Source organism: Rhinolophus sinicus, chromosome 14, assembly GCF_057876585.1.
Source record: "Rhinolophus sinicus isolate RSI-liver-muscle chromosome 14, RSI-T2T, whole genome shotgun sequence".
NCBI lineage: Eukaryota > Metazoa > Chordata > Mammalia > Chiroptera > Rhinolophidae > Rhinolophus > Rhinolophus sinicus.
The window spans coordinates 22,137,638-22,163,257 of NC_142514.1; the positions used below are offsets into that span (position 1 = coordinate 22,137,638).

Consider the following 25,620-nt stretch of genomic DNA (forward strand, 5'->3'; position numbering starts at 1 on the left):
TATTCTAAAACTTACTTACACCCTCCCCAGCCTTACTTCTCTTTCCCTTTAAAGATCTTCATGGAACCAGAGGGTCTCATTCAGACTTCCCTTTTATTATGACTGACAAGTGATTTTCATGCAAGTGTTTAAAGTTAATTAAAAATAGACCCCAGAATTATACACATACAGGGGGAGGAGAGGAGAACAATGACCAAGAGCAAGCGGAGCCACTGTTGCTGCAACTTCCTTTCTAAATAAAAGCAGAAGCGTTGGGAATGCAGAACCAGCCTCTTGACTCGTCTTGGTCACAGGCCTGTTGCGGGCCCTGTCCCTTCCTCATCCCAAAGGCCAAAATGAGTCTGGGATGAGGACAAGGAAGTTCCTCAGGACCAGGCTAGCCCCCAGCCCTTCCCCTCCCCCAGGCTCCAAGCTGGAAGCCACTCTGCACATGGCGAGCCCTGCGCTGGCTCCAAGGCAGCTGCTGTGGGGGACAAGAACAGACCCCCAGACAGCTTCCAGCTTTTGGTGAATCTCTTTAATGCTGTTAACGCCAAGTCTGGAAAAGGTTCAGGACAAAGTTCTTTTTTCTTTCTTTTTTAATTACAAAACTAACAGCTGTTGGAATCTTTTTTTTTTTTTTTCCTTTTTTCTTTTCCCGGCTACAAAATACTCTGGGGAGATGCATTATAATTTAAAATATATAATATTGCACAAACAACCAAAAGATTAATTAAACTAAAGAAATAATTACAAAGAGAAAAACCCCATCCCGTCAAAAAGATTCAGCCTTCTCCCCGTCGCACCCCCTCGTTGAAGGTTTGAAGTGGAAGTGACCACTGCTGTCTTGGCAGCGCTGACCACGATCCCACTAAATCACTGGTGAACACACCAGACTATGTACGTACAAGAATCACCAGAGCAGCATCGTGAAGCACCAGGGATTCCTGCAGCCTCTCCTTCCCCCAGGAGAGGGGCTGCATCTGTACGAGTAGAGGACGAGAGCCACAAAGACGGGGTCTGTCTTCAGGAAGAAGAGCTTTTGCAGAAGCCTGCTGAGAGCCTCAAGAAGTTCACCCCAGCACATCCCTTCAAGGAGCAAATGGGCTGAGGCGGAGAAGTTGGGCTTGCTAGAGTTGTGAGGACTCGGCTTTGATCACTGCTCTGTACTGTCAGGAGCTGGCTTGTGTCCTCATCTCCAGGGGGTCAAGGTGGGTAGCTGGCTGGATAAGGTACCCCGCCAGACAACGCACAGCAGGCCTGAAGTGGCCCTTCCCTTCGTGGGGAAGGAAGAAAAGCAAGAGCAGAGTCTTGCAGGTGGCACAGCTGGGCTAAGGACTTGGGTGCATCTGACATGAGAAGCCCTGGGAAAGGCGTCGGGGATATACCAGCCTGGACTGGAGGAAAGGTGGGAACTCTGGGTTTGGTCTCTAGATTCTGAACCTCAAGGAACCTTTCTAGGAATGGAAAATGCCTGGGAAGGGGAGATAACCAAGAGAGGCAAATTTCCCAGAGTCCAATGTTTCTTACTCGAAGGAATAGGAACAAAAATGTGTTCGCCATCTCTGTCTAGCCAATGACAGATGGCATGGCTTTCTGTGCCTACTTAAAGGGTGGACAGTGTTTTGACTGGGCTTCCTCCACGAGACCGATGGTTCAGCTTCTGTCCACACAGGCAGAAAGTAGGGAGCTGTCCCTTGGGACTTCCCAGCAAGAGTCCCCTGGGAACAGTGGGTTTCAGCAGAGATATGTAGGCTCTTTTGGTGAGGGGGGAGGTTTCCTCCCCCTTAGGTCATTCTATAGTTGGCACAAGTCAGAGTTCTTGGTTTGGATTTTGTGATCCCCTTCCCAGATGTGAGCAGAGGCCCAAAGGGCCAGTAAGGAGCAACCCAGAATCTGGGCTGAGAGTTCTGGTTGTCAGGCCATTTGCGGGGACATTCTTGGTCAGTGTCTTCCAGGGCCGGGCTGAGATGAGCAAGGGAGGTGGGAGGTGCTGTGGGAGGGGGAGCGGCTTGCTTTGGCTCCCCTCATTCCCAGTCCTCCCACTCTACATCTTCCAGCTGCAAATGGGAGGGGATAATGGAGAGCACAAACACATATTTACTCCTCTGAGTCAAGCCCAGACCAAGCTCCCCTTGCTGCCTCCATTTCTGAATAGCCTTTCCCCCAACTCCCCCCACTACCCTGGGCGATACTCTGGACAGTGGTCTTAAGGAACATGTCTGCTCAAGGGGTGGTGGCTCTGCTGTTTTGATTGTTCCAAACCCAGAGGAAATGCTTCCACCAACCAACAATGGACTCTCCAAAGGATGCCTTGCCTAAAGGAACCAAGTCAGTTAGTCCCTTAAGGAAAACTTGTCTCCTGCTGGGCAGATAAGGACATGGCTCTGAGGGGCAGAGAACTCGAGAGAGGCACTGTAATTAGGAGCCAGCGTGGCCCTAGGGACTACAGGTGCTCACAGGGTCTTCCCTAGGGGCTCCAGCACCTGGTCCCCAGCTGAAGTCTCCCAGTCCACTTTCTCATGGCCTGCTGTCAGCTGATCCCTGATATAACTCTACTCAGGTATACTGCACGTCAGGCTGCAAAGACACAAGAGCCATGGCGCTCTGTGGCATGACGGCGCCATGGGCCTGCTCTGCTTTGACTAGAGCAATACGCTCTTGCACAGGTCACTACCTCTCCTCAGGCTTCAGTTTCCCAATATGAAAAATGAGGCCCTTCCCGTGCCTCTAATCTGTTCACCTCTTTTAGCAGGGTCACTGGCTTCATGATGGAAAGAATCATGTGGTTCCTGTGTGTCAGTGGAAGTAACACGGACTTGAATCGGAAGTCTGGGCTGGAGCCTCAGTCTGAATGACCCATTCTTGATTTTGAGAGGTAGTGAAGAATGAGCAATTGGCCTGGGAGCTTCTAACTGGACTGGCTTTTGTGGGGGTTTCAGTAACACCCACTAGTACTCCCATGTCCCGGGCACTACGCCTATCCTGTCTACATTCATTGTCTATCACAGCTTCCAATGATCAATTCCATGTTTCACATGGGAAAATGGAGTCTCAGGTGAAATGATTAGTCCGAGATCACATTGTCTTGTCTCCAAGGCTAGGAATCTGCTCAGGTCCCACCCCAGGGGACCACAAGTCAGAAGCTCCAGGGCAGGGCTTGGTGTCCTTTTGTTTAGTGGTTCCTCAGGTGATTCTGACACAGAGCTGTCAGGAACTCCCCCATCCATCCACCCCAAACAGAGTGGAAGCAGAGCCAGGGCCTGAGTGGGAGGCCCCAGCTCTTTCCTGTCACCTGCCCCCTGAGATAGGCATAGGAGTCCACCCTGAGGGGACAGCGGGGCTGGGTGGCGGAGTCCTCAGGCCCTGGAGTCTCGGGCTTGCACCCCTGTGGCCAGCCGCCCACTCACCTCACCGGAGGCGTCCACTTTAGAAAGTGCCACCTGCACTTCTTCTTCGGTCATGTCCAAGTCGAAATCCTTTTCCCAATCCTCGCTGATGTCGGTGCTGGAGCCTGGAACCAGGAGCACAGTGTGAAGGCGGAGGCCACAGGGGGGTGACAGCACTCTAAAGGGGCCTGACAAATACACGCCAAAGGTCTGCATTCTGCGGTCACTCTAGCTCACTTCCCACTTTCAGGAAGCTAAGGAACAATCCTAGATTCAGTCAACAATTTAGCCAGAAGGATGGTCTGTGATTTTTAAGCTTACAGTGATGAAAACTTAAAAAACTACCTGAAAGTCCACTGATAGGGAATTACAAAAATAAATGGTTCAGTCACGTGATGGAACATTATGTGGCCTTTAAAGGTTAGGCTGTGGAACATTCATATATATAACAAACTATTAAGACAGAAAACGCAAGTTGCTGAATAGTGGAGAAGCACTTTGGTCCAGAGGTTCCCTGGGAGCCCCAGAAATCTTCCAGAAGAAATAAACCTCTTCCTCTCATTCCCTTCTATCTACACTGATCTTGCCACTCCTGAAACACACCAGGCACATCCCCACCTTAGGGTCTTCGCACGGGCTGTTCCCTGTGCTTATCGCTTTCTAGCATATTATTCCATCAGATTTATTTAATATGTTTACTAATAATAGAGGAGCTAGAATGACAGCTCCCCGAGGGCAGGCGGAATCTTTGTTTTATTTTCTTATATATTCCAAGTGACTAGAACACATAGCTTGTATTCAGTAAATATTCATGGACCCTTTCTCTAAACCAGGAGTTGGCAAACGATGTCCCATAGACCAAATCCACCCTACCACCTGTTTTTGAAAATAAAATTTTGGCACACAGCCGTGTCCATTTGTGTACGTATTATTTATGGCTACTTTCAGGCTACAACAGCAGAGCTGAGTAGTTGGGATAGAAGCTGTATGCCCCCCAAAAGTCTAAAATATTTGTGATCCTGTCCTACACAGAAACGATGTACTCATCCCTGTTCTAGGTGATTCTGATGCCTGATGAAGTTTGACAACCACTGCCCTAAACATTCATGTTTGGGTATGACTATTTACAGGCAATATAAAAAAAGTACATGTGAGGTATTACTAAGAAGAAAACTATAAAAATAGTTCCTGTAAAAAAAAAAGTATACACAGTATGAGTCCATTTAAAAAATATGCTCACGGATGCACGCACACATACAGGAAAGATGAGCAAGATAACCACAAAAATACTAACAATAGTTATTTCTAGGTGATGAGGTCAGGGGGTAATTTTCTTGGTTTTTCTTTTTTCCCTCCTAAAATGAACACATATTACGTTGTAATTTTTTTTTTTTAAACAGCTTTAAAAAGAGTAGGCCCCTCATCCCCCAATTGCATGACCCGTAAACATCTCATTTCTTGTCCAGCTTGCTCCTTACCAGCTTGTGCCTAGGTTCTGAGATCCCCTAAACCCAGCCCCCACATTCCTTATAAAAGGGTCTCCCACTGTTCTCTCTTCCTAGCCACCTAGTTAGCCACAAGCAGTGTGGTAAGAGCATGGTCTCTGGAGCCAAGCAGACCTGGGTGGAATCCCTACTCTTTTATCTATTGTGCAGTCTTGGGCAAGTTATTCTGAGCTTCAGTTTATTTATAAAATAAGGATAAAACCACCCTCTTTGCAAAGAACCACCGGAGGAGCTTACTAGAGTGCAGACTCCTGCCTCCCACCACCTCATTCAGATTCAGCAGATCTAGGTAGTGGCCCAGAATTCTACATTTTAAACAGGTACGTGGATGATTCTGTGTAGACCTAGGGTCTGCAGTTTGAGATACAATGTGTTAAGAATAGAGGTATCAATGGGGGCGGCTGATGGCTCAGCTGGTTAGAGCCCGAGCTCTCAACAAAGTTGCTGGTTCAATTCCCTCATGGGATGGTGGGCTGCACCCCCTGCAACTAAAGATTGAAAATGGCAACTGGGGGGGTGGGGGGTGGGGGGTGGGAGACGATGGTAAGGGGGATCGAATATATGGTGATGGAAGGAGAATTGACTCTGGGTGATGAACACACAATGGGATTTATAGATGATGTAATACAGAATTGTGCACCTGAAATCTATGTAATTTTACTAACAATTGTCACCCCAATAAATTTAATTTAAAAAAAAAAAAAAGAAAGAAAATGGCAACTGGACTTGGAGCTGAGCTATGCCCTCCTCAACTAGACTGAAGGACAACGACTTGGAGCTGATGGGCCCTAGAGAAGGACACTATTCCCCAATAAAATTTAAAACAAAACAAAAAAAGAATAGAGGTATCAAGGTAAAGTGCCTGTAATAGTGGATTTTAACCAATGGAGTCGTTAAAGGTCTTGTCTCAGAGTTAAGTAATGTCGCACATGGTCCCACAGCTGGTTAGGGACAGAGCAGCAGTCGGAAGCCAGTCCTTCTGACTTCACATCTAAGTATCCCTGTGCGTCCAGGACACGTTTGCTGGCATGCACCTGGCTATCTGTCTGTGTCGGCTTCCTGTGGGGTAGAAGCCAGAGTCCTGGTGGATTCCTCACTTCAGAACAGTGGTCGTGGCCATGGCTGTGGCCATGACAGCTTTCTCTAACCTCAGGTAGCCCTCTAGGGATTTGAAACTCTCTTCTTCAGGTTTAAATGCTAGAGAAGACCATCCAAGGGGTAGGAAACAGAGTATCAGCTAAAATTTTTGGAGCTCTTCCCATTACCCTTTAGAATGGGTATTTACAGTCCCAATTTACAGATGAGGAAATGAAGGCTTTGAGTGGCAGAGATATGAATATGGGCTCTCTCTGCCATCTGCCTCCTCCCACCATCCTGTCTTGTGATACAATGAGAGTACTAAGATTTCCATTTCATTGTGCACGTTGCAGAAAACTCACCTATGCAACCATTGTAGACTTCATGATGGAGTTTTACTGTTTTTTGATTACTAACCTCAGGTGGGAAGCAGCTCTGCAATGATGGGGATCGCCTCAGGACCCTGGGAGACCCTATGGCTAGGCCACCCCAAGAGACTCTGCTGCACCCAGAGACCAAGCTTCCCTCATGTCATCTTAGGAAGTGTGCATAAGAGGTGTCACTGTCTCCAAGCCTCCATTCTTCCTTTTAGGATTTACTCCTTCCACTGTCCCACCCTATTCCACGACCCTGGCTTCCCCCCACTAAGTGACTACAGCTACTTCTGGTGGGTCTTCTGCATCGCGTTCCCAGCCCCTCCTTTTGCGAATCCCCTAGTATACCAGAGACAGTGTAGCAGGGCGATTAAGAGCTAACACTGCATCTTCCCCATAATCTCATTTAGTCCAGTCTCTTCCACCCACCACTCATTTTTTTTTTCTGATCACACTCTCTAGTAGGCCAATTCCAAATGGAACCTATAATTCTTTAACCCTCCAACTGTTCAACTGTTATTCTCTCCTTTATCCAGCTCAGATTCCATGAGCCATCATTCTGATCACTTGTTGCATATACTTGAACTCTCCTCTTTTCCTCCACTGATTTCATCTGGCTAAACTTGAACCCTGGTTAAATCCAATTCTGCATCTGCTCTGTGCCTACACCTGAGTAATCGCGTGTGGCTGGACAAAAGTACAACAGTATCGACAGGTGTCTCTTAAAATTCATGACCACGACCTCAAATGGGCCTTTAGTCCCATCCACCCAGCAACCTCACACTACCTGTCAGTATTCACCTACTCTTCTACTCTCCTAAGGGACTATTTCACACTTTTTCAAATTCTTATTGGGTGGGTGATTGACCTCAGTTCCCTACCAGTGGAAAAAAAGGGGGAAATTGCACCGATCTCACAGGGCTTTTGTGAAGATTGAGTGATTATGCTTATCACATACTTAGCATAGAGCTAAACGTATAGAAAGACGTCTAGAAAGTGCTCAAAGAATGGTACCTCTTATTATCATCACCATTTCTCCAAAGCAGCGCTCTCCTCAAAATTTCTCCCCTGACTGAGGACCTGTCATGGAACAATTACCCCCAATTTATAGAGGAGTAAATGCAGACTTAGAGATCAGTAACTTTTCTGAAGTCACATAGCTTATGAGCAGAGTTGGAATTTGAGCCCAGAGCTGTCGGAACTCCAGAGCCTGAGCCCTTAGCCTCTACATGTAAGACTCCTAGTATAGGTTGGGCATATAATATAAGCAGCAAGCCCTGTTGCTTTGTGGCACCAAGTCCAACCTTCTGAATTCAGCTTAGGATTTTAAGTTCTTAAGTTCTATTTCTGAGCCAACCCATCGACGCTTTCTGTTCCTCCCTCTCCTAGGAGACAAGACACAAAAGTGGGCTTTGGTCACCACCCCTTAAAGGTGCCACATGCCCCTGCTATCAGGACTTTGTAGGCCCCCTCAGCCTGGCCTGCTCCCCCACAACTGTCCCAAACTCTCAAGTCTCCTATACAACGCCTGTCTCCTTGGTGAAACACTTGCTGACGCCCAAAGCTTCCTTCTTTCTCTGAATCTCTCCAGTACCAAGTCTGTCCATACTGCTCCCTGCTTCATCACAAAGATTGCAGCTTTTGCTCCTCCCTCCTCAGTGTCTCATAAAGAGTAGGGAGGAGCTCCATGGATGACCTCATTGAATCAGTCAGAAGGAAAGCACTGTGTTGGCAACTAGAAACCCTGCAGTTTTCTATCAGAGAGCAGGGTAGGGTGTGGTGGGGCCCACTTCCCATCCGCTGCAGCAAACCAGTCTCTCACTGTGCCAGCAGGCCAGCGCTCACCAGCTGGACAAGCTTTGTGGCTGACTGGTACTGAATATTGGCAAAGACGGGCGTGTGTGTGTGTGTGTGTGTGTGTGTGTGTGTGTGTGTAGCTGAGGGAAGGTCTCGCTAACAATCAGCTATCTCTAGACAGGTATTTTGGATGTGGCAAAAAAGTTGACAGCAGAGCTATTATTGTCCTTAATTCCAGGAGTTAGAGAGTTTCCCCCTTGAAATAAAGTCAAAGAGTCAGCAGACTAAAATTTCATTATACAGATAAGAAACTAAAGCTCTATTACTTTAACTGCCTCACAGCAAGTTCACTTTATTCTTTCAACTTTTACATGTACGTTTTGTTTATATGTTTCATAATAATAATTAATGAAGGCTTAGGGAAGCTAAATGACTGTCCCGAGGTCACCCAGGAGAGAAGACCCTGAAATTCAATTAATGGCCAAGGCATTCCCAGCCCAGGATAAGGTTGAACTGTCCAAAAGGATAGAATAGAAATTGGAACAATGCGGTAGGTAGTTAAGGCATAGGCTTCAAGTCAGACAGACCTGGGTCTGAATCTGGACTTGCCACTACTGGCCATGGGAATCGGAGCCAGTTACTTAACATTTCTGAGCCTCACTTTCTTCTTCATCTGTAAAACGAGGACAGTAATACTGACCTCACTGGGTTGAGATGTGAGAAATTAAAATGTAATATTACAACTTAGCACAGGATCTGACATAAACCTTATTTTGTTGACTCTAAGACCCAACAATTATAAGCTGCATCATTAATTCTGAGAATCAGTGCATCTTAGAATTGATGCAATATGGTAACTGATGCTCCGTATTAGCAGCTGTCATCATCATCAGTATCACAAATGAAAGACATCTGCTCCTAGGATCCTCACAAGGGACAAGGAGATAAACCTGCCTTGTGAGGTGTCAACTCTTACCTACCCTGTCCCACACACTTCCCTGGGCTTTGGCCTTGACTTACCTTTCTTTCCATTGTTGGAAGGTGTAGACTTCCCACTGTCCGAGTTCAGCTCAAACACCCGTAAGTCTGTGAGTACCTCCTCCCTGAGAGTCTCTACTCTGGCTGGAGGCCTGGGTTCTGGGCCACTGGGGCGCCCGGCAGGGGTGTGAGGCTTGGACTGAGCTGGGGGTGGGGGTCCAGTCTCACCCATATCCACAGCCAGGCCCTGTTCTTCCAAAGATGCCTCTAGAAGCTTTTGGGACACGTCCTTGGGCAGCATTGGTGCCTCTGATGTGGTAGCAGGTGTGGCAATCTGTGTCACGAGGGAGACGCTCTCACTGCTCTCTGACGGCGTCACCTCTTTTGAAGGCTCAATTGGAGTCACCAGATTCTCTTCACAGGGGCTCTGGGGGTCAGGTCCTTCTTCAAGGGATGTGGAAGTTTTGACCACAGGAACCTTTGCTTCTTTTGGAGATGTGGGGGAAATGCCAACAAGCTCCTCTGTTGAGAAAGGTAGGGAAAGGGGGCAATGTGCCCTGGTTAGCCTCAAGACAGTCTTGGAGCTCTGAAGACAGATCTCAGGTTCACGCCAAAGCTTACTCTGAGCAAGTCTAAAGGGTGCCAGTTTCCTCACCTCCTCCATCAGGGTTCTCCTACCTGTGAGGCCTAGCACATGTCTGGTGGGCACTCGGTTTCCAGAAACACAGCCCAAGATGGCATTATATATTAGAAAGCCAAGACTGTAAATCAGTCAGTTTTGGGATCCGGTTAGGTTCTGCTACATCCTAGGTGTGTAAGCTTGGGCAAGGCACTTAACTTTATTTAATTTACCTGCCCTGTTCATCAAAGAGGGGTAATGGAGTTGTGCTAATGACCACACACGTAAAGCTCTTAGTATAGGTTGGGCATATAATATACGCACTTAATAAATATGTTAATATTATTTCATGCAGATGGCTCCAACACACTGTCATAAGCTGAGCTACCAGGTAGAGGATGCACAGTTTCCTCCCTAAGCCAGCAGTTCCCAAGTCTGGATGGGCATTAACATTACAGGGAAGCTTGTTAAAAATACAAGTTGGCCACATCCCCACAGAGTCTTACAAGGAGGGGAAAGGAATCTGGAATTTCAAAAAGCATCCCAGGTGACTCTGAAGTAGCTGGTCCATGGCTGGCAGGGGAATCTGCTGCAGCTGACACATGTGCTCTCTGTACCTAAACCTGGCATTCCGCCAGCCTTGGGAAACATCTCCTTGTTAGCCCAGGCTGTCCTTGGTGCGCACACACACTATACTCATTCCCCACTCTTCCCTAGGGTGCCACGTCTCTCCAAGCTTCAGAGAGAACAGCGCAGACATTCCCCCACAGGCAGGACCTGCTACCTGCCCGTCACCTCTCAACACCCCTTACCTTCTTCCTCCTCCCATCCAGGCTCCTCAGAGATGCTTTGTTCTGCCCGCTGCTTCAGGGCATCCCTCCGGGCCTGCTCCTGAACACGGTGGAACAGATGGCCAAGAGTAGTCAGAGCACCCTCTTCCCAGACCCTGGGAAGTCAGGAGACCCCAGAACTCTTGGCACCCCATGTCCAGTTTTTCCCTCAACAAAATCTAGGCCACTCCCCCCATGGCTGAGCGGAGTATCTCCCCAGGCTAGGGCAGCATACCTGCTCTAGTTGATGAACTTTATAGAAATATCGATGCCAGAATTCTGAATGGGAAACAGCTGCTGGCACCTGGAGGGAGGGGACAGCAGAGATGAGACTTTTGGAGTGGTTGTGTGGGATGTGCGTTCCCAGCTTTATCAGCCAGCTCCCAGCCACTCTGGATTTCAGACAGTTAGTGGCTGAGCAGTGATAATCAGAGCACTTTTACTTCACTGTCGCCCCCATCCCCCTACCCCCACCCTCACCCCTGCTACCTTCCTGGATCATCTTGGCCAGGAGGGAGAAAGGAACGCCCATTAGTCTTTGCTAGCCCTTCCGTTTTTCACCATGACTGCCAGAAGCCTGGCAAATCAGTTTCCCTCGTGCAGATTCTTAGTTCAGGGCCTGGCTGGTTTAGGCTGTACAGGGTCTCCCACCGGCTCTCTAGGTCAGACGACTCCAAAATACTCTGGACATATCCCTCCCACCTCCCAACACCTCAAGCTGGGAGCTGGGTGAGGTCCTGCCGGTTGGGCCCTCACCATCTTGGTGTAGAGGGCCCGGATGGAGGGGCTGCCTACAAGGAGCTCTGAGATCTCCCCCTTCTTCTCCTCCAAGCAGAACTGGGAAAGCCAGGCGTCAAACAATTCCGGGGGCCCTGTAGAGGGACAGACACTGATGGTCAGTTCCGTGGATCTGGGGAAAGAACCCTGGGCCTACAGAAGACACACCTAAGCTTGCACATGGACAATGAGGAAAGCTTACGGTTTTTTCAGTCATGTGGCCCAAGATGGTGGGTAAGGCAGGGTGAAGGGGTAGGCGGACTTCTCTGACACTAGGGTGCAGCCCCTACATGATCTCTAGAGCTGCAGGCCCCATTCTCTCCCACGTCTGCTCGTCTTTTTAGCCCACTGCACTAGGTCCTCTCTGAAACAGCTGGTCTCATCAGTTCTGGATCCATGTTGCCAGATCCAGTGGCTACTTCTGTCCTTCCTCAGGTGACCAATCCCCAGTTTCTGACCCTGCGAGCCACTGCTTTCCTCTTGAAGCCCTGCTCCCCACTGGCTTCTCAGTCTTTTGTGATTTTCCTCCCATTTCTCTAGTTTCATCTGAGTCTTCCATGGGCCCCTCTCTTTTCTTTCCTTTCCTTATCTCTTCTCATTCTCTATTTTCTCCCAACACAACTTCCAGTAAACCATGAGTTTCAACCTTCTCCTCCCACTGACAATTGCCTCAGTCTTTCTTTGCAGCCCTGGCCACCCTTCTGAGCTCCAAATCCAGGGGTCCATGTGTCCCCTGGATACGTCTACCTGTACAGGTGCTGTGAACCCAAAGTGCTCTCATCTTCTTCCCTGCCCAACCTGTCCTACCCAGTTACCCACTGGAAACCTGGGGACCCTCCCAGATGCCACCCTATTCCGTCACTCTGGATTCTATTTCCTCAGTGTCTCAAACATGCATACCTTCCTCTTCATTCCTCCTGCCACTTCCCAGCTCCGGGCCGTACCTCTGAGGTGAGGACTGCCACCAACATTCCTAACCGGTCTTTCCATCTTCTGTCTCTCCCTCTATTTCATCCTTCACAACACTGCCCAGGGCTCTTTTATCCAATGTAAAATCTGAATCACCTCAGGCCTCAAAACCCTTCAATAGTTCTCTACAGGAGGGGTTTTTAAGCTAGGGTCCAAAGATGTGCTTTAAAAGATCAAAGAATTCCCATTCTGCATATAAAATTTTGTGGAGAAAGGGCTTGTCATTTTCAACAGATTTTTAAAGGCCTTTGTAACTAAAAAAAGGTTAGGAAGCAGTACCTTGAGCATTTTAGGACAAAATTCAAACTGCGTTGCCTGGCACCCAAAGCACTGCAATCTGGCCGCCACGACAGCTCTCGCTGCCTTCATTCCCTCACATGCTCCCTGTACTGTCGCCTCCCCAATGCCTAGGCCTCCCTGTGCCTTCTGGATCCTCAAATGTCCCGTAGCCAGGCTTGAACACTCACCTCCCCACTTCTGAAAGTACAATTAGTTTACTGCTAATTCATCCTTCAAACCTCGATTCATGTGTCACATCCTAGGTTCCCAGGCTAGGTTGGGTGCCATTCCTCTGGGTTCCCATTGCCCCCATCTTTCTGTGGAAGCAGTTACTCCATCCTTTGCTTTAGTCACTGTTTCCTGTTCGCCTCTCCTAATAGCAGGTTCCTGGAGGTCTGGGCCAGGTTAAGGTCATTTCTAATCTCTAGTTCCCAGCCTGGGGCTTGCTGCATGGCAGGGATTTAGCAAACAGGCAGGGCAGCAGCGCGGGGAGGGAGCCGGAGCTGAACATGAGGAAGAGGAGCAAAGCCTCTGCAGATGGGGATGAAGACAGCCGGGTTCAGGGAGGAAAGGGACCATCAACCCATCCCATCAGATGGAAGGTACACACTAGCCCCACTCTGGTCCCCCTACACAGGGGGTACCTGGCCACCGCTACCAGAGATGAACAGAACACCTAGCCCAGACCCCTTGGTGTCCCTGCCCTGCAAGCCCGCCCTCTCAACATTACCCCCTCACCATCTGGTTCATTGCAGTAGGTTGCTGGGTCTGACTGCAGGCTATAGAGGCGAGCCTATAAGAAACAGAGAAGAGATCATAATTCTGCGGTGCTGGGCAAAGAATGCACCCCTTCCTGTCAGAGCACCCAATCATCCACAGTCCAGCTTCTCCCCTGTTGACTACCATACCCACAGGGCACTTGTCAATTAACACTGTGGCTAGAGAGTGGAGCACTAGGCCAGGAGTCCAAAACTGGGGCTCCCAAAAAATGATCTTTCAACCAGTATCTCACCCCTGGAAACTAAGAAAATACAGTGTAAACAGGCTACAATATTATATGTATAAAATGTTTTTGAATTATGTGAAATTTGAAAAATGCTAATTCAAATATTTTAATAAAGTCCAAATTTATGGGCAAGTTTTGAAATAATGTAACTCCTGTAAATTAAAACCACCCATCAAGAATTTCTTAATTCACAGCCAGTCTGCCAAGTGAACTGTAAGCTGTGTTCCCACGGGGGCCACAGAAGTGGCAAGCTTTAGCTGGTAAACAGAAAGCCCCCGCTTCCTTCCTCAGGATTACGTGAAGCATGGGCGGCTGTCTGCATCAGAACTTCAGCAAGTGGTTCTGGTGATTCACTGTTTTCTAAAATCTGATCATTTAAAAAAATTCACAATTCCACTCAAATGTTCACTAAGTGGTAGTGCCAATTCTAGTGCTGAAAAACATGTTTGAAAAATCAGTACATTTGGAATGGAAAATCAGTGTGGTAAAATGCTACGAAGAAGGCCAAACTGCTAAGATACCACACTGTGAATTTAGGAGAAAACATTCTATGAAATCCAAGAAGTAATGAGAAAATAGAATGTGCTAAAAATATACTACTACTGTTGATTTAAGTGCTTTGAAGACACCCTCCCCCCTGTACATTTATTCTTATTGGACATTAGTCCTAAATAACCCAAATGTGGAGAAGATCACGCCTGTAAAGACACTCCCCACAGAATTCCGTAAATGTGCAACACTAGGGAAATGACTGAATAAGTTATGCTACATTCATTTGCAAGAATTTAAAGATATTAAAAATTATGGTTATCAGGAAAGGTGCAAAGTTTATTGCAAATTTTTAAAAAGAAGGTTACAAAATTGCATGTATAAAGTGCCTTTCTTTTTAAAAAAGAACAAAACCCAAACTATCTTTACCCGTGTTAGCAAACAAAAAGAAATGGAAGGTTATACACCAACAAGAAATTACTGTTTCTGTTTGAGTGATGGGGTGAAAAATGATCATCTTCTTGCTTATTGATATTCGCCAATTTAGTTATATACATATATTGATTTTTTCGCCTGAACGTGTATCGCTTAAGCAAGTACAGGTGGTAAACGAGAGCTCAGCGCTGCCAGGCATCTGCAGGGGAGGCCACTGGTGAATACCTTGGTGCCATCGTAGGGCTCAGCAGTGCCAGAGGGCGTGCCCATCAGAGTGATGACATCGCAGTCGATAGTTTTGTCCGGTGAGGGAGCAAAGGTGTCCGAGATCACCCCTAGGAAGTCAGACAAACCCTTCTTCATTTTCTCCGTTGCCCCCGAGGAGCCTTCAGTCTGCAGAGAGAAGCCAGCAGAGGAAGCAAGTGGCTCAGGAGCAGGCTGCAATCTGGGATATGGGGCATGGAGGGGCAAAAGTATACTGTGTGTGTGTGGGGGGAAGGGGGGACGGGGCAGGCAAGACCTCTCACCCCATCTCTGGGGCCGGAGGAAAGAGAGGTAGCCAGGGTCCCCTCCTGTAAATGGGGCGCAGAACAGGGCTGCAGGTGGCCTTTGTAGGTCAGAGCAGAGCTCCTTGACTGACTGCTTCATCAAAATTCCAAGGCCAGCCAGGCTGATCAAAAATCGACAGGGGAGGAGCCATAAACATTCAGAGGGGAAGCGAACCTGTGGGCGGAGTGATGGGAAAGGTACTGTTGTGGAGTCAAACTTGAATCTGAATTCCAGTTCTATTACTTGTAGGCTATGAAACCTAAACCCTCCCTTAGTCTCTGTTTCCTGATGTGGAAAATGCAGATAAATATACTTCTTTAAGAGGGCTACTATGAAGATTAAAAGAGATAAGGCATGTATAATGCCTGGCACATAGCAAACATGTAATAAATAGTAGTACTGTAATATCACAATTTCATCATCATCACTGCTCAGGAAGTAGAGTATTTTATATATGAAGGTTGGGGAAATATGGGCAAGATGAAAACAGATAGCCTTGCCTAGAGGCAAGCCTGGGACCAACTAAGGGCCAATGTATGGACCTCACAGAAGGTGAGACACCACACTTGAGCCACACTGGTCAGAAGGCCCTTGAGCAAGCAGGGATGGGATGCTGAGAGACAGGGCCAGTCTCTAAAATCCTCATGGAAAACTATAATATTTATTCCTGATTAGGCTGCCCAGGCATTTTAAACCTAGAACCTATCACAACGCCTGGCACATGCCAGTACAGGCATTCAATCATATCTGTTGAACGAAAAAAGTAATTATTAACCAAAAAACCCCAGTGATGTCTCTGCTACTTAGCACAGTTCAGCAGGATGATGACTTGTCATTCATGCTCATCAGGAGCTGTGCAGGAAGACAGTATTTTACAACATTCAACAAAACAAGCTTGGCAAAAAGCTTCAAAACGTGTTTTTCATAATATGGTCTCTAGTCACAAGGCAGATGATTCAGATGGTGATCAAATGAGGAAACTGCAATTTGTTCCAATACTAAAGGAAAAATTGTAATATAAAACCCATACACTGCACTTCATCAGAAACTTGAGACTTGCAGGGATATCTTTGACTATACACAATTTTCATTTTCACAATGACTTCAAAATCTAACTCCTATTTAACAAGAGGATTCCATTGTACATCTCTGATTAATAAAAACAGGGCCAGTAAGAATATAAGTTAGCACAACCTTTCTGGAGGAGTTTCACAATAGATATTAAAAGGCCTAAAACTGTACTCACCCTGATCCCTTCTAATATTTTATTATAAAGAAAATATTAACGGCAAAGATTTAGCAATCAGAATGTTCACTGTAGCTCTGTTAACAATTCTGGGAGAAGCTGAAACAGAAAACTAGGAATTGGTTAAATGCACATAATAGAATACCATGCCATTTGTGAGGCTGCTGAACGAAGTCTGCAATGATTAGGTCAAATGGTAGATTACAAACATGGTATTCAGTTGATTCCAAGTTTGAAAAAGAAAATGAACGTAAGGGATATATTCCCCAAATATTAACAGTAGTTATCGCTGAGAGATGAATTATGGGTGTCTCTAGGCCTTTCTTTGATTTATCTATATTTTCTAAATTGTCAATCGACAATACAGAAGTGGGAAGGCTTATTTTTACTTAATACATGTAGCTTGTTTGCTTGACAGACAATCCTTTCAAAATGGGAGCCCATGGGGAAAAACAATCACGTAAAAATAACGGTAGAAAGTTTGGGAGCCCCCACCAGGGTCCCAGGGCAGGTCAGGCTGTTAGGGACAGTCACTTGGAGGGCACAGGTAGTACTCACAGCCAGCTTCTCCTTGACCACACTGGCTGTGGCTGCAATGGTGCAGGCCGTGTCATGCTGCACCACCTGGGTGAACTCTGTCAGGTCCCGCTTCATGAACTCCAAGGCTTCAGAGGACTATGGGAAGACAGAGAGGGATGACAGAGCTAGCTGGCTCTACCTCCCTTTGTTCCTATTCCCTGTGCTTCTTCGGTACCAGACAGACATATAGAAAACTCAAGTGACATAGGAAGCCTGGGCTCAGAAAAAATGCTCACTTGTCCCAATTCCATGACCTGGTACCTGACAAAAGAGCGGAGGAACTTCCTGCTGCTCTGAGAACAGGGACTGACACTTACAAGCTATGTAGCCATGAGTAACTCTCATCTAGTCCTCGGTTGTCTCCTATAAATGAGGGAGGCTGACTAGGTCAGTGGTTCTCAAGAGCAGACTGGGGAAGGCAGCACATACAGTATGGAAACAAAACAGACTTCATTGCATTGCTCTGATATGCTTTAAGACATGCTGTTTGTTTCAAACAACATGAAGAAAAGGTATGTGATTTTTTATCAAAGGAAAGTGTTTCTTACTTTTGTTGTTACAGGGAAATTCAGTTGAAATATAAGGCAGGATGTGAAATTATCTGTCTGAAAAGCTTAATAAACATGTTGCATTAATAACAGCAATAGTTTAGAAAGCTTTTATGAGTAATTCTTGACAATTTAATATCACTAAAAAGGTGTGTGTAATTTTTACATTCAATAAAGGAAGTGCTAAGATAAATATTGGATTGGATTCTCTCTGAGGCTTTCTTGGTCCCACCATTTCAGGGTTCTATTCACCTATAGAGCTCCTTTGGGCAGAACTGATATTTGCTTCTGTTAAACCAATCTGCTTCTTATCCTGCACTCAGATCCAGCTTGAGATAGCAGGCTCTCCGCTCTTGTCTAAGTCTTACCCTGTTTTGCTTTATCCTCATCCCCTCAAGGACGCCTTCCTGGACTACCTCAGTGCTCACCACTGCAAGCCCTCTCATTTTACACGAGGATGAACAGCTGCACTTTTTAAAAAACTTTTATTTAAGTGTGTTTTTCCAGGGCCCATCAGCTCCAAGTCAAGTAGTTATTTCAATGTAGTTGTGGAGGGCGCAGCTCACAGTGGCCCATGTGGGGATCGAACCAGCAAGCTTGTTGTTACGAGCACAGCGCTCTAACCAACGGAGCTAACCGGTCGCCCCAACACTTGCATTTTTTAAAGCATGTTTTTCAGTATTCTAGTGGTTTTTTCCTTTGGGGAAGGTCCTGCTTAGTTTTCTTCAGCCTGGGAAGTCTCTGAGTGGGACAGTTTCATCTTATCAGCCAGAGGCTTCTCTGGGGATAGAAACCAAGGCTCCATATCAGACATGGGCCTCCTTCATTGAGGTGGAGAGGGAGTTTATTAGTTCTCGCTCTCCAGCCACTCTGCCACCACCTTAGTGCAGGCCAAGCTGCTTTCATCTGGACTCTTCCCAGGCAGTATCAGATATCGCTACTACCTTTTCCTCCTGACACCAGTGGTAACACTGTAAGTCAGAGCAGACCATGTTGCCCTTGCTTTACATTCTCCAGTGGTTACATAGTCTCTATGAGCAAGTTTAAAATCTTTACCTTCACTCATGAGGCCCATATAAGTTTGCCTGTGGCACACTCTCATCTCCTACCACTGTGCCTCTCCCTGAGCTCCAGCTGGGCTTCCCCAAGTTTCTCAAATGCTCTAGCATCTTCCTGACCTCAGGGTGTCTGAATACGTTGTTCCCTCTCCTTGACATACAGTTCTAACTATTCAAAGCACAGAAGCGAACAAACACGAGGAGTGAACCCTCTCACTTGGCCAACTCGTTTCTCCTTCAGATCTATGCTTAAATGTTGCTTCCCTGGAGAAGCTTTCCTGATGCCACCTGAGACGAGGTTGGCTCCCCTACCTCACGTCCTAAGGGTACCTGCACATTCTCTTCTTTAATGTTTCACATACTTCAGGTTTATGATTACCCATTCAATGTCTATCCTCCTGCATAAACTGTGAGTTCTGTGAACATAGAGCCCATGCTTTTTGTTCACTGATGCTTCCCCAGTGTCTGAGATAGAGTCTGAAATAGAGTAAATGCTCAAAAAAATGTTTGCTTGTTAAATTTACATGTACCAGGGTAATTTTAATTATATAATCATCTGCCTGGTTATTTGATGGATGGTTGTCTCCCTCACTACACTGTGAGCTTGGAGGGGACAAATATGAATAAACATGGTGCTTGTCCTTAAGCTTGTCACAGTCTACTGGGGAAAATGCTCACATAACAGTGTTGACATGCAAAGGACAGACCAGTGACCAGTGTATTATGGAAAGGTTGGAAAGACTTGGTGAAGGGAGGTATGGACTGTGCCCTAAAGACTGAGCAAGAGTTACCCAAGGAAGCCTGGGCCTGGTGGGGCATGGGGTGTCCTGAGGCCTACAAATATTTTAGTCCTAATGAACATAAGGTAAACAGAAGTGGTGAAGGATAAAGCTGGAGAGGTTGCCAAGGGCACCCATGGATTACCGGGTCAGCCCTGTGGGTGATGGGGAGCCACCAAAGATTTGAAAGAGGTGGAGCATGAAGAGATTTGCCTTTTTAATAGGTCATTGAGAGACTGGTATGAAGGATAGGTCCAAGGGTGACAGGATTAGAAGAGGGAAAAAGACCAGTGAGGAGGCTGCTGCCATAGGCCAGGAAAGAAAATAGAATATTTATTCTTACCGGACAATGCCGGTAAGAATGAAGAGGATGGGACTGGTTCAAGAAATATTAGGCAAAAAAGGTGGATTCGGTGATTAAACAGATGTATTGACTGAGGACAAGATAGAGCCAAGGAAGAGCCATTGGCTGGTAAACCAGGTACGTAGGGGAGAGGCAATGCTGCCAACTGATGAGAGAAAATGCTGACGGGGGAACAGGTTTAGAGAGATGATGATAACAGGGACTTTGGTCATGTAGAATCTGCAGTGACTGTGGGACATCTGGAATAGTTGTCCAGCAACAGCTATTTTCAAGCACTAAAGCTCAGAGAAAAGGACTGTCACCGTAACATGAAAATGGAGGTCACCCAGGAAGTCTGTAAACAGAGCAGTGGGCTGAGGACAAAGCCCCTCCACACACCTTCAAGGGGCAGGCACGGGAAGAGGAACTAATGAAAACAGTCAGGAAAGGAAAGCCTGGAAAAGCATATGAAGAACTGAGAATCATGTCACAAATGCCAAGGGAGTAGAGTTTCAAGAAAGAGGGAGTGATCACGAGTGTCAAATGCAGCAGAAAGGTGCAGGAAGATAAGCGCTGAAAACCATCCATTGGTTTGGCAAGTGGTAGGTAAAGCCGAGTGTGTATACAGATAAGTTTATATCTAGAGGCTTCAGGGGTAGGAGGGAGTTAAGAGAGATCACGCTGTTGACCTCAATTTTTAAAAAATAGGAGCTGAGGTTGCCTCCCTTAAGTAAAAGATGCACTTTTACTTAAGGCACTTGAGGGAAGAGTTAGGTTTGAGGCAAGTTTCTGAAGGCAAGGGGAGGAGAAGCAAATTAGAGACTGAAAAAGCTTGTTTGGCGGTGCTCAGGCCCAGATGAGGTTGGGGAATCTGTGGTGGGGCCAAAGAGTCATGCAATTTTCTCTGTCAGTGTCTGTGGGCAAGCATGCGTGTACACACAAGCATGTGCACGTGTGTGCACACACACACACTACAGGAGGAAGGAAGGAGCGGAGGAAGGCAGATTATTGCACCATCTCAGCGCTTTAGTCTCTGGGGCAATGTATGCTATGGGGTGCAAGAGAATTGAGGGTGCTGGGAATTGAGCGGTCCAGAGGGAGCCAGGAGAAAAAGGGAAGGAAGCAAGGCCAGGAAAGCACTGAAAGACCAAGATAAAAATGGAAGGAAAAATGGACTGGTGGTATTTAAGAGGTTTCCCCATCACTTTCAGCCCTTAATAAAAATAGCCAAAACTTACATAGTACTTATTGTGAGCTAGGTATTATTCTTAGTGCTTTACACATATTATCATATAATCCTCATGACAATCCTATCAGATATGTATTAATATTCCCATTTTACAGGTGAGGAACTAAGGCCTAGAGAAGTTGGATAACTTGCCCAGGTTCATATGAGTAAGTAGCTAAGAGAGGGGAATTAAGTCTCTTTTTTATGAATGGGGAATTGTCAAAGGCAGAAACAACACTAACCTCCTGCCCCTTTTTTTCAAATGCGAGTTCCCCAAAAACAAAAATGGAAGGTTAATCAACTACCTATTTTTCATGAGTTATAGTAAGACCAATCTTGGGGGAAACACACAGGAGGCCTTCACACATTTGTTAAATGAATATCAGACTGCTAAGCGAATGTCAGACTCTCAGTGGATTGGTCAACAGGAAGCAAGCTACTTGGGAATCTCTTCTATTAAACCTCCGTGTGAAATTCTCTCTTGGTCCTCATCAAAACACAAACAGCTCAGGGCATTCTCAGATTTGCTGATCTGTAGCTGACAGGACTATACAGCCAGCGGAGGATAAAAATGCTCCCAGAGTAAAGGACTGATTTAACTGAGACCAGAAGCCTCCTGGAGTCTGCCCTGAAGCAGGACTCACCCCAGTTGCTTGAGGTAAACAGTAATTAACTTTTTCCAGAATTCATTTGGGTTGGTTTTGACAAACTAGCAAGGAACGAAAGAAACAGAAACACAATGGCATTGTTCACTGGCAGAGCCAAGCCTCATTCATCCCACAGGGATTGCTGTCTGTCTCCCCACTAGACTGAGCTTTGTGAGGCCCTGGTTTGCATCTGTTTGGCTAACGTCGGTATCCTCAGGACCTGTCAGAGAGTGCTGGCTGTAGCATATGCGCACTCCTATACACTAATATTTAAATGACTATAGGAGTAAGTTTTTAGTGCTAGAATCCTTTTTCTTCAAGGCTTACATCAAATGTCCTCTCTTCTACGAAGCTGTGAATTTCCCGAGCTGGAATAAATTGCTCCTTCCTATGGGATTCCTACGAAAGGGTTGCTCCAGCCTTTAAAACGATCTTTATTTCACTGGGGCTAGTGTCACACTGGTCTGTGTGGGGGTCTGTCCTCCCGTAGACCGAAAGGATCTAAAGTAGGGACCAAGTTGGCCTCATCCCTGAGGCCTGGCACACACACAGGTCGGGCAGGGCGGCTCGGAACAGGTTGCCAAGAGGCGGCGCGGGGCCCAGCCGGCCGGCTTACCTTTTCCTTGACTGCCTGGTAGCTCTGCTGCAGCCAGCTCCGCCACCATCCCACATCCTCCCTGTGGAAGACAGACACATCTGGCGGCCCCGCAGTGCGACTCTTGCCCGCACCAACATCGGGTCTCAATTTCCCCCTCGGATGTGGCCCGCGGGCTGAGGCTTCGCAGACCGCTTCCCCACCCCCTCACATCTGAGACTCCACCCCGCCTTTTCAGCTCCGTCTACCGTCGCGCTGGCCTCCTGTTCCCCATGGGGACCCTGGCCCAACACCCCAACCCTGGGAGAATTCAGGCCCCAAAGCCCGAGAGCTGGATGACGGGCTCACCCTTCCGCCATCTTGCCTGCATGACATCACCACTATTTACTGACCTTTGACTTGCGACACGGCACCGCCCCCTCAAGCGCCTCCCCTGAACGTTCGGCCCAATCCTCGTGTGGACACCGCCCTCAGCCCAATCTCCGCCCGCTTCATCATTAGGCTCCGCCTCCTTGAGCTTGGTCCATTCTCTGTCCAGAGTTCTCCCTTAAACTCCGCCCCTGAATGCTTAATCCAATCTTCACTCAATTTCCTCTTAAGGCCCACCCCCTAAGCATTAGCCTCACTCTCACCAAGCTCGAATGGTTTTCAGTTATCAGCCAACGTCTGCTACGGTGGCTGCTATGGGCCACGGTCGACCCTCTGGCTGGGCGGTGGAAAACTGGGAATAGAAGGGAGGAAGGGAGGGAGCCCAGCTGGAGGAAGCCGGACTGGACCTCGAAAGTCTGGATGTCAGAGCGCAGGGTTAGGACCGCCCCCCGCTTTAAGAAGCCAGTCGCATAGCAGCTACTTGGGGTCTCTTCCGGCTAATTCAACAAGCGCAGACTGGGGGACCTGGGCCAGGGTTTAGAGGTGTGTGGAGAAAAATTCATAGGTGTGACTTCGATGTAGCCTCAGGAGGGGCTATCAGACTATCAGGGAAACATACATTCAATTACCTCAATTTTTGGTGGCCCAACTCAAAACAACTCCCTCTGGTTGTGGTCAGGAAAAATGCGGAGACACCCTGGAGGAGGGAGATGGGGTGGTGGTGTGTGTGTGACAGAATGAATGAAAATGGGGGGAGACCACAGATTTTTGCACTGGATCCCATCCCTTTTGTCTGTTTCAAGGCATAGTTAGTTTTATCGTTCTCTCCCCGGCTATCCCATTCCTTTTTCCCCCTTTTGACAGGATTATTCGTGTCATCATACATGCTGTTATTTCTCCCATCTTAAAAGCAAGCAAGCAAACAAAAACCAACCCTCTCTTGACCCTGCACCATTTCCCTACTTTTACAATAAAACTGAAAGACTTCCCTATACTGTCTCCCATTTCTCTCTCCTATTCATTCTCTTGAACTCACTTGAGTCAGGTTTTTACCTCCCCACAATCCTTTTAAGTAACTTCTGTTAAGGTGTCAAGAGCAATGGCCAATTTCCAATTCTCATCTAATTTGAACAATCAGCATATCATTTAACACAGTTGATCACTTTCTTTCTCTTTCAAACACTTTCTTTACTTGGCTTCCCCTCCTGACTTTTCTCCTACCTCACTGGCTTCTTCTTCTCAGTGTTCTTTGCTGTTTTCTTTTCTCATCGACCTCGGTTGCTGTAATGTCCCAGGGTCAGTCCTTGACCCTCTTCTTTTTGATGTCTATAATCATCCTCAGATGATCTCAAGTCTCATGATTTTAAATGTCACCTATATGCATTAGTGACTCAAATTTTCTCTCCAACCCACACACCTCTGAACCCCAGGATCATGGTGTCTATTTAGATGTGTAACAAACACATTAAACTTAACACGCCCCCCAAACACCTGATGTATCCACCTCAACTTACTGCAAACTTTCTCAAAGCTGTAAATGGCAGCCTCATCATTCCAGTTACTCAAGCCCAAAACCTGGGAGACATTTCTTTCATACTCCGAAGCTAATTCCTTGGCAAATCTGATCGGCTCTACCTTTAAAACAAAACCAGAATCCGGTCCACCACCTCCACTGCTACTATGCTGGTCCAAGCCACAATCGTCTCTTACCTGGGTAAACACAAGAGCCTCTGAGCTGGTATTTCTGTGTCCCCTCTTGCCTTCCTCTAGTCTAGTCTTAATTCATTCTGAAAGTAATCTTTTAAAAAACAAGATAGTGGGAATGTAAAATAGTACAGCAGCTATGGAAATCAACACGGTGATTTCTCAAAAAAATTAAACAGAATTACCATATAACCCAGCAATTCTACTTCTAGGTATATACCTCAAAAAACTGAAAGTAGGAACTCAAATATTTGTACACCCATGTTCATAGCTGCATTATTTGCAGTACCCAAAAGGTTAAAGCTACCCAAGTGTCCATTGACAGATGAATGGGTAAACAAAATATGGCATATACATACAATGGAATATTATTCAGCCTTAATAAGGGAGGAAATACAGACACATGTTACAACATGGATGAACCTTGAAGACATTATGCCAAGTGAAATAAGCCTGTCACCACAGGACAAATATTGGATGAGTCCGTTTATATAAGGTACCTAAAGTAGTCAAATCATAGAGACAAAAAGTAGAATGATGGTTACCAGGGGCTGGGGAGAGGAGGAATTGAGGATTTATTGTTCAGTGAATACAGAGTTTGAATTTGGGCCGATAAAAAAGTTCTGGAGATGGATGGTGGTAATGGTTGCACAACAATATGAATTAACTTAATGCCACTGAACTGTACACTTGAAAGTAGTTAAAATGGTAAACTTTATGTTATGTATATTTTACCACACACAATATATATGTAAGTCAGATCATCACCCTTCTCTGCTCAAAATTCTCCAGTATCTTATTTCGCTCAGAGGAAAAGCCAATAAGTCCTCATAATCTCATTTAAGACTCTACATAGTTGATGTGACCTCAAAATACTGGCCCCCTTAATTCATCTGCTCTAGCCATATTAGCCATTTTGATGTTCCTTGAAAATTCCTGACACTCTCCTCACTCAGGGTCTTTGGATTTGCTGTTCCCTCAGCTTAGAATGCTCTTACCCCAGATATCTATGTGCGTCAAACATTCACCTCCTTCAAATCTTGACTCAAATATCAACTTCTTACCCATCTTGAACACATTATTTATAATTACAACTTGCAATCCCGGCATATCTGTTCCTCTCGCCTGCTTATTTTTTTCCCTCCACACCACTTATCACCATCTGACATACCTACCATACATTTTTTTTTTTAATTGCCTCCCCCTGACTAGAAATGTCTATTCTGGTAGACATTTTTTTTTTTTTTAACATTTAAAAAAAAAAAATCTGTCATCTTCAGGAGAAATGTGAGCTCCAGGAAGGCATGGATTTTTGTTTGTCTTGTTTACCTGCCTACCCCTAGCATCTAGAACAGAGCCTGGAACATGATAGATGCTTAATATTTATTGAGCAAACAAAAGAATAGAGGTAGGGTGGCTGGTTAGCTCAGTGGGTAAGAGCGTGGTGCTGATAACACCAAGGTTGACGGTTT

The 25,620-nt window shown here is 46.4% G+C and overlaps 1 protein-coding gene across 1 annotated transcript; it reads right to left on the minus strand.

The window, feature by feature from the left end:
- Positions 1-74: 74 nt before the first annotated feature.
- On the minus strand, positions 75-22,464 carry BSDC1 (BSD domain containing 1). The gene is made up of 11 exons (XM_088790911.1): positions 22,424-22,464; positions 22,097-22,157; positions 16,857-16,973; positions 14,729-14,896; positions 13,312-13,366; positions 11,305-11,420; positions 10,784-10,852; positions 10,531-10,609; positions 9,142-9,621; positions 3,390-3,493; positions 75-2,039 (listed from the first exon to the last, which is right to left on the minus strand). The coding sequence occupies exons 1-11, from the start codon at positions 22,432-22,434 to the stop codon at positions 2,007-2,009; spliced, it is 1,293 nt and encodes a 430-aa protein (XP_088647037.1). The 5' UTR covers positions 22,435-22,464; the 3' UTR covers positions 75-2,006.
- Positions 22,465-25,620: the final 3,156 nt, after the last annotated feature.

Excerpts from the sequence above, each read along its gene's own strand:
- BSDC1 (XM_088790911.1), bottom strand. Across the intron at positions 16,974-22,096 it reads ACCAGGCAGTCAAGGAAAAG|TCCTCTGAAGCCTTGGAGTT; the intron begins GTAAGCCGGCCG and ends GTCTTCCCATAG. Across the intron at positions 2,040-3,389 it reads AAGTGGACGCCTCCGGTGAG|CTGGAAGATGTAGAGTGGGA; the intron begins GTGAGTGGGCGG and ends TCCCATTTGCAG.